At 35.5% G+C, this 9,142-nt stretch overlaps 1 protein-coding gene across 1 annotated transcript; it reads right to left on the reverse strand.

The window, feature by feature from the left end:
- Positions 1–267: 267 nt before the first annotated feature.
- On the reverse strand, positions 268–8,438 carry LOC126713436 (uncharacterized). The gene is made up of 7 exons (XM_050413190.1): positions 8,029–8,438; positions 6,896–7,216; positions 4,643–4,795; positions 2,782–3,101; positions 1,758–2,271; positions 1,612–1,644; positions 268–1,071 (listed from the first exon to the last, which is right to left on the reverse strand). The coding sequence occupies exons 1-7, from the start codon at positions 8,177–8,179 to the stop codon at positions 551–553; spliced, it is 2,013 nt and encodes a 670-aa protein (XP_050269147.1). The 5' UTR covers positions 8,180–8,438; the 3' UTR covers positions 268–550.
- Between the last annotated feature and the right edge of the window lie 704 nt (positions 8,439–9,142).

Genomic DNA, 9,142 nt, shown 5'->3' on the forward strand with positions numbered 1-9,142 from the left:
TCATTTCAGTACTCAGTAGTGATTTTCGAGTTCTTTGTAATTGTTCAAAAATGGAGGTCACGAATAGCTCCAGCAAGCAATATCTTCATTCCTCGGAGACCCTCCTTAGAAAAGCAGCATCTTAATGAGAACTCTAGTGTAAGTATTTAATGATAAGTGAAACTGTTCTTTCAACATTTGAGACATTTGTTAAGGTTACTTGAACAAACACTTATTCGAGTCTGTCAAGTTCACGGTAGAACGTAAAATGATTGAAGCAAATCTAAGTATTTTGAAAGATGTAAATTTTCTATTGCCTCATGAAATGCTCTACAGAAGGCAAAGAATTACCTGCTGTCTACAACTGCTTTACTGTTACAACACTGGAACCCCGGTTACCCATACAGGTGAACCCTTACAACAATCCAGCTAGAGCATGAGCCCCTACAACAATTCCTTTCCACCTACAACATAATATATACAAACCAATCAGATTGGCCAAAGACCAAACTGTGTCATTAATAAATAACAATCCTCAGAAGGAACAAACTTCTGTGCAAAGCCATTTCGATCAGTCAAGCCCGTCCCTTCCTCTGTTCCAATCCATGGGAAATAATTTTCTTGCTTTCTGTTGACTGGTGCAAGCCTTGTCAAAAACTCTTGCAGGTGGGGGCATCATACATGATTGCTTTAAAATGCTTGCGGTTGAATGTCTCGTTTCTGCAACTGAGTCCTTCATTGACTTGCTGGGCGATGATCTGCTTGATCTCGGAGTTGACCAATTTATTGGTCCCTTCCTAAGATAACTGAAATTATCAAAATCCTTTATGTTCTCAATTGTGGACAGCTTAGGCTTCTTTGAGGGCATTAGCTGGTCCACACTTCTTAAAAGATTGTTAGAGCCCAATACAGGAATTGATGCTGCAAATGTTTCTTCAAGTTTCTCATTTGATTTCAATTTGCGAGCTTTCATCACCTTTTGTGAAGGCTTCTTTGGCCACTTTGCCGTCCCATCTGGATTTCGCTTGAGAGTTGCTAATGCCATGTCACACAGAGTTTGTGCAGCAGCTAATATCCTTGGACATTGCCCAGCTGTCACAAACAGAAAGCACACTAAAAATCAGAAATAACAAAAAAAAATGAAGACATTAAATGCAAAAACTGTCATCATTTACTACACATTCCATAAGTAGACAACGGTAAGCATCACTGAGGATCCAGACGACTAGTTCCAAACATGACAAGTAGCCCATCCAGTTATCAATATTCATTTTCCAATCTTTGAAACACATTTCATGATATGACCAGTTTAATCAAGAGGAACCATCAGCCTTAATGCTTAATCTAGACCAGATAGATCACTAACGAGACAGCATATGCCAAGCAGAAGAAAAATCCATACAATATAAAAACTAAAGTGACCACCACAGAATGCTTTGGAACGATTAGATCAATTGGCATCATATCCATCACTCTCAGTTTTTTTTCCCCCTTCACTCCAGGTATGCATGCACGCATAGCCCCGCCACTCCAAACACAGCCACAAACAGAGTTATATGGATATGCATTGGCAGTGAGCATATTTCTAGCCAACAGAAATAAAGAGAAGGTTACTATAAACTATAATTGTACCATTTCCTTGATAGTTCACCTTGCCTCCAGAATCTGCATTTTCAAGAAAAAGCAACATCCCAATTAATACCCGAAGAAAAAAATAACAATAATAAAAACAAAGAAAGAAAAAATAAGCATCTAAGATAAATTCATGGAATTCTTACCTAAAAAAATGTGAGAAGCTTTTGAACACATTGCAGAAGATGACAAATCGTGCTCACACCGACGAAGACCAACTGATATTGATGGGGAAATTTTATTTTCTGAACTCAGCCCCGAAGGAATTAGGCTCTGATCATAACTTAATGACTCCAAGTTTGTAAAAAAATCAGTGGCAATCCTCAAAGAGCTGGAAACATTCCCTATTCTTACCCATCTACCTGGGCATGTGCTCCTAGTTGTAGGCAATTTAACTGCATCAGAATTAGTTCTACAATGCCCACTAGAAGTATGTGACCATGGAAAAGGAGGCAAGCTGACTCTGCGAGACATTTGCTTGCCTAAGCGTATATCAGACGTATTCCTTGAAGATACAGAAGACTTGGCCGCATCAAGGAGCAAAGACTCCAAATCCTTGGGTTGAGGAAGCCCCACGCGTTTCAAAACATCTTTAGGTGGAAATAATGGCGAATCAAGGGGATTAGCAGGAGTCTCAGGCTTGCTACAAGAATCCTGGATCTTGAGGAACGAAAGAGGAAGAGAGAGAAAGGAACATTATTAATTATTAGTCTTCAATATTATTTATCAAGGAAACAAAAAAGTTATTAGTCTTGAAATTTTAGTTAATGAAGTTGAGGCAGCATTCAAGATGCACTCGTATTCTGCGTGCAATGTGTTGCAAATGTACCAAGTTGATACAGCATTCATGTTCACGCATGTATGTGGGTGGCCAGAGTTGCATCCAGTTCCACCAACAGAACTTTTCTCTTAATAGTAGATCTGGTCAAATGACTCTTCAATTTCAGAAAATTACATTCAATAGTCACGTCTGGTAGCTTTCCAACAATTTTACCAACTCGCAATGGTTTGGTGATTCAGGAGTTGGTATTCAGAGAAGATAACTTTCTTAATGACATTTCAGTGAAAAATCAAATTTTTTATTTTAGTCAATTGACAGATGCAAAAAATGCTTCTGACAATGCTATGCAGGTCTGACAACTAGCATCTTAAATTCTCTCGTAAACTAACCTTTTTACATGAGCAAAGATCTGCCATGCAGGACTCTCCTTTATCACCAGAAACAGAGCCTGACAGACATGTGGACATTTTCTTATTGGAGCAGTTATCCATATCTGCAATATTTTGGGACTGGACAGGCCTCGAGAGATGCAGTGCAGAAAAAGATTTTCTAACTGAATTCAAGAAATCGTCATTTAAATTTGCTGCTTTCTTCCCTTTGTCTTTTACTAAACTAGAGCACTTGTAGGTGCCATCTAGTAGATCATTCAAGGGTGGATCATCCATAAGCTTCGTGGTGTCCTGAGTATCTAACTTCAGACCATATATTCCTGAGAATAATTCCCAACATTCATTAATGGCATTCATGAAAGCTTACATTTGGTAAGCAAAAAAAGAAGGAAACAAACCAATAGGTAGCTTATAAAATGATTTGTCCAAGACAATCAACAGGGCAAGGACCATATTAATACAAAGAATAAGAAAAATATGACCACTTATGCCAATGAAATCTAGCTCAAATGGAATTTTCTCACCAAGTGAAAATAACATGGAGGAGATCATGGCTTTAAACTCACAATAGAAAACAAATTGGTGATAGAGGAAGCTAAATACCTGAGTCCTAGATATAGTCATATAGTAAAAGAAAAGTAAAAAATAAAAGTGACAGGCCATAATCTTATGCTAAGATGCACATGTACAGATATGGGCATGAGTATGATACGGGTACGAGGACGGGGATACAACATTTCTTGAAAAACCTAGGGTATGATACGTCAGGGATTCATGTATTAATAACTTATTAAATTTTTTTTTTTTTTTTATATATTGTTAAGCATTTATTTTTCATATATTGTTAAGCATATATCAATTTAAGAGTAATAGTGAATAATAAAGTGAATACATGGCCTTAAAATGATGTTTAGAATACAAACCAATATCCAAAGAGTAAACAAAAGATAACTAGATAAGTGTTTAACATCGAAACCAATATATAAATATAAATGAAAATTCTTACATGATCCAAACCGTATCACGGGCATATATTGGACGTATTTGCTTTTTTTTATTCCAAAAAAAAAAAAAAAAAAAAAGACTAGGTACGTACATTTGAGGTATCTGGTATGATACTAGAACAATACATAACGGACATGGGTATGTGCGCAAAAATAGAGTATCCATGCATCTTAGATCTTATGTTATATAATACTCAACTCAACTAAACCTTAATCCTAACTACTACAGGCCAAATGGATCCTAAACTCTAATTGGCATAAGAGTATTTCCCTAGTTACATCTTTAACAATCATGTCTTCCCTTATAAATTTAATCCGCTTCATTTTTGCCACTTTTTTGTCCTTCTTCTCCTTCCAACATTAATATAATCACTCCTTTGTAGTAGTGCATTAGAAGGCATCAGTTCTACCTGTATAAAAACAATCTCAAAAAACTCCCATCATTTTATCCTCAATTGAAGCCACCTACACCTTTTCACAAATAATGTCATTCCTTATCCCAACTTTCCTGGTGTAACAGAAATATACTGTTTAAGAAAAAATTGCTAGGAGTTGCAAATAATATAAACATTTAAATATATAATCATAATAATCAACTACAACTTGGTTTTTTTAGTTCGAAATCTAGAGAGATCTGAATTTATGTATGAGTTGATGCTATAAATCCTTGACTGGGTCTTTAAAAAAGCCGACAAAACTGTATAAAAATTAAAAGTAGTTGTATATTTGCAATAAAAATAATAATTGCAATAAAAGTTGTATATTTGCAATAAAAATAATAATTAAAAAAAATAACACTTCAAAGAGGTTAAAACTTTCATCATAAAATGAAACTATCGTGTGAGACAATGTCATACCAAAAAAGTTGCTCCCCCCAGCAGCTGAACTGAAGTTTGACAAACCCGCCTTCATCGCAAAAGAATCATATTTGATCTTCGCAGGAACTTTAAAACCCCTCTTATCACCTCGCTTGTTGAGGTTACTCTTTTGTTTCACCGATTGAGTATTCTCTAGATCATATATTAAAGAAAAGAGGAAAATGTGTATCAGCCAAAAGACTCAAAATCTGAAACAAGAATCCAAACATCTAATCAAGCCAATAGGGCATATAAATCTCATATAATATCTTATTTATGATATGAAAATCAGATTATAAAACGTTTGCAGTTCTTAACAAACAATCACTCAATCAACTAATCCATATTTATCATTTTCAACTGGAATCTTTTAACTGAAAAAAACTATACACTTATAAAAACAAAGGCAAAGGAAAAAAAAATGATTAATCTATATATTTATAAATCTATCTGCTTCTGATATAATCTTTTGTTCGTATTAAAAAATATCACTTGGGATAATATTGGGTGGTGAAAATGACCGGAATGGGGGAAATGACCACTGATACACCACATTTGGTGTATTTATTGAATAACAAAAAAATTGAACCAAAAACACTCTTGCAAGAGCATGTGATGGGACTATTCACAACAACGAACAATGCTAAAACAAAGGTAGCCCAAGAAAAGTTTCCCACATGTTTGCCCTTGTCTCAACAATAAATTTTTTGTATTTTTATTGGTTTAATACTTCAATCACTTACCAAGGTCCACTTCCACAAGTACACAGTATCTTAAAAGTTTGTCAATTCAGGCATCAAAATTGATCATAATATAGTTTTGAAGTGCACCTTCCTTTGCATTATTTGTGACTTCTTCATTTAGCTACCCAAAAACATTTTTCTTCTCAAAAAATAATGGGAGTCGTGGATGAGGTGGTAGTACTCTTAAATTAGTAAATATTTAACTTCAAACCTCAAACTATGGTTGCATTATTTCGAAACCAAGGTTATCTTTAAAAATAGAATACGTGTGTGCGGTGGTTAAATTGGGTTGGGTTGGGGTAAGGAGGGAGGGGAGGGGGGGTTATACTTACATCACCTCTGGGCATTAACAAAATTGCACACAGGGTCTTTGTTTCTTTATTGACAAGTAACAAGCAAGGATGTTTAATGCCAATGAAATAATTAGAGAAATTCTTTCAATTTTTCGAAGCTGTGAATAAATGGCAAAGGGAAGAAGAAGCAGATAAGAAAAGAGGATTAAAGGATGTTTTTATGGGTAAAAAGTTCAACTGAATTTTGAAATTGGCTCTTACATGGGATGGATTTTTTTGATGTTTAATTTTGCAGAATTGCTGCATGTATGCAGGCATCTTGACAACTGACAAGCAGAGAGTTGGGTGTGGAACTCGTATGCATACATTATTGTAACTAGAGACAAGAATAACAAACATGTTCCATTACTTGAAGATGCCAAACATTGCATGTATATAACTAAATAAGGCATACAGAACGGCATAAGAGAATATGGTATGATTAAAAAAAAAAAAAAAAAAAAACAGAGCTGGCATCATGCATTCATGGCATCTACAAAGAGAGCATTAATTTTATATTTTTAAAACATTGTTAGCTTGCAGGAAACTGCATTAATTGAATTGTGATAATTTAATAAGTAGCTGGTAAAGGGCATATAAAGTCTTTCTACCGCATTTCCTTATTTGGACATTTGGCAGCCAGTTGACCGCGATTTTTGACCCAAAAATCACTTGATCACAATGGGGATATTGGTCGCCATTTAAAAAAGGCAACCCTGGTACCTTTTCCTTTTTTTTTTTTATAAGAAACCCGGATGCTTTAAATATTACCAATGAAATTATACCCGTTTTCCTATACTGACCCCTACTTTTTCTCAAATCGAGATTTACCCATTATTCTCATCACCAAAAAAATTTTAAAAAGTAAAAAATAAATATTTTGGAACTTTTTTCCTCAGTTAGCAGTTTTGGAAGATTCTATCCAAACACTCAGTTTCAAACTGCACTTTTTTACAGATTTTACCAAATACTCTTAGGTTTTCAAACAACCCATTTTCATTCAGCAATTATTAAAACTACAACTTTTTCTAAAAGGCCATTTTCAAACAGCTCTACCAAACTCACCCTAAGAGAGCTTCAAAAGAGCCTTAACGGTTTTCTAGTACTCATAGTTTAAAGTTGATGAGTAACATTAACATCAAATAATTAAAAAATATTATAACAGAAAACCGCCCTACCTGGAGAGGTGCACGTTGCAGGACATGACCCAAGCTTATCAGTCACATCCTTCTGGTCATCTACTCCAGCTAAGCCCATAGAATCTTCCATTTGAGCCAGCCGTGGCCTCTTCGAAGACACACTACCACTTCTTGACAACTTTGCTGCTTTCCGTGGTAACTGTATGCCTTCAGGCTGAGGATACCGTAAAAGACTTTTGTCGTTAGTATAAAGGTGCTCAGATACATCTTCACCCCGCAAGCTGGGCAGCTGACTAGCATGCCTATACAGTTCAGTATCACAGGAGGCAGAGTCAGAAGCCTTGCCCGAAGTTTTAACATCTGAGATGGCCATATCCCATGGATCATAAGAACAAGCAATAGAGTAGCAAATTAGAGATGCCAAAACCAATGATTCATGAACAGACAAATCAGGACATACCAATTACATAAAAACACGCGTGCAACAACACGACAAATAAGTGAATAACTAATAATTATGCAAACTCAAAACATGTACAGAAGCAGAAAAACAGTTCTTAAATTCCACAACAAAAAAAGAAGCCGAAAGCATGGTACACATCATGTTATATGAAATGGAATATCTTTTTTATCTGACATCCCTAATCAACTTGGAGAGTTACCGTTCCAATTTACAAACTTTGCATCCAACAATTGAATGTAACTAACTCCTTTTTTACCTAGATACATAGGTACAGTCAGCAAACCAAGAGGCGGGTTCCGTAACTAACAACCAACTGTAACTCATTCTCAAAGTACAAAAGCTATCATTTTGTCAAAGTGTAACTAACTAACAAAGTTATTTATCAAAAAATTTGACCAAAAATTAAAATTTTCGTAAGCTAATATTTACCAACAGTAGCCTCAACCATCTAACCTCAAATTTAACTGCTCTAACAATTTTTTATACATAATTTTAAACCTATTAAAATCCTCATTTCTCAATTCTAATTCCCATAACAAACTAGCGAAATAATTGAAATAACCACAAAAATTTTAAATTTTAAATTTTGAACCCAAAAAAATAAAGCTTCATTTCTAATTCCCAGAATAAATTAGCAAAACAACTGAAATAACCACAAAAATTTTAAATTTTAAAAATTAAACAAAGAAAAAAAAATTATTAGAATTACCTTTGTGACTAAGAGGAGAGCTGCAGGGATCGATTGTGGGGCTAGCAAGAACCGAAACGGCATCTTTTTGGCGAACGAAGCCTTCCGCCGATCCCAAGAGCTTCGTCGCCGCCACTTCAATCGGATGATAAGGCAATTCCAAAGCGTCCATCACCTCCACACCACACCACACGAACCCTCCCCAATTTTACAAGACCCCGAGCATCGCTTCGCTTCTCTCCGATCCGATACCGTTTTGGCTTTTACAACGGCGGCGAGGGTTCATAAGGAAGAGACGACGAAGGAGCGCTTTAGGGAGCGAGAAATTACGGGAAAGTGAGGGGAAATTGGGTGTTTGGGTGGTGAGAAAAGCATGTTGCGGCTAGTTGGAAAGCGAAATGGGGATTTCTAGGGCACAGAATGTGGAGAAAAGAGGAGTATTTATAGTTTTCGGGAAAAGTCGAGGGGTGTTTGGATACAAGTCCGACGGGTTTTGAGGGCATATTCCCGTGCGATGAGCGTCAGCCTTATCCACATGGATTTTTATTTTTTAAACAAGGTTAAAGAATAAGTGTTTGTTTAGATACCTTATTCGTTAAAAACTGAAAATTTATTATTGAAAATATTGTAACAAAATATTTTTTTAAAGGTAAAAAAAATTGAAAACTTATTGCTGAAAACACTGTAACAAAATATTTATTAAAAGGTAAAATATTGTTCACTTAATACTGTTCATGCGTTTTTGTGTTTCGACTTTTCCATGAACAGTAGGACCAGCCAAAAAACTCAAATGCCAGCTTTAACGCAGACGCATTGCTAAACAAATGCACGCTAAGACTAAGGTTGTCCCATATATGTTGGGATGTTCCAAACTTAGAAGATACGGGAAATGAAAGTGAAAGAGGACTAGAAGAAAAGGTGACCGGAATGTATCAAATTTTAGTGTATTCCGACCACTTTTTTCTTATTTAACTTTCCCACTATCTCTCTTGTTTTAAACACACAATCTCTCAATTATGTGATTTGGATATCGTAACTATACTTGAGGAGGTTTCATTGACCAATAAATTAATAAGATATATGGTTGTACACTTGGTCAATAAGTCACATGATTAGTTGATCCCCATTAGCTTAA

Source organism: Quercus robur, chromosome 2, assembly GCF_932294415.1.
Source record: "Quercus robur chromosome 2, dhQueRobu3.1, whole genome shotgun sequence".
Taxonomy (NCBI): Eukaryota; Viridiplantae; Streptophyta; class Magnoliopsida; order Fagales; family Fagaceae; genus Quercus; species Quercus robur.

Bases quoted from the DNA above. Each gene is read 5' to 3' on its own strand.
- LOC126713436 (XM_050413190.1), bottom strand. From the start codon at position 8,179: ATGGACGCTTTGGAATTGCCTTATCATCCGATTGAAGTGGCGGCGACG. The intron at 4,796-6,895 runs GTAGGGCGGTTT...TATATGATCTAG, and splicing joins TGCAACGTGCACCTCTCCAG to AGAATACTCAATCGGTGAAA. The intron at 1,645-1,757 runs GTAAGAATTCCA...TTGAAAATGCAG, and splicing joins AGCTTCTCACATTTTTTTAG to ATTCTGGAGGCAAGGTGAAC.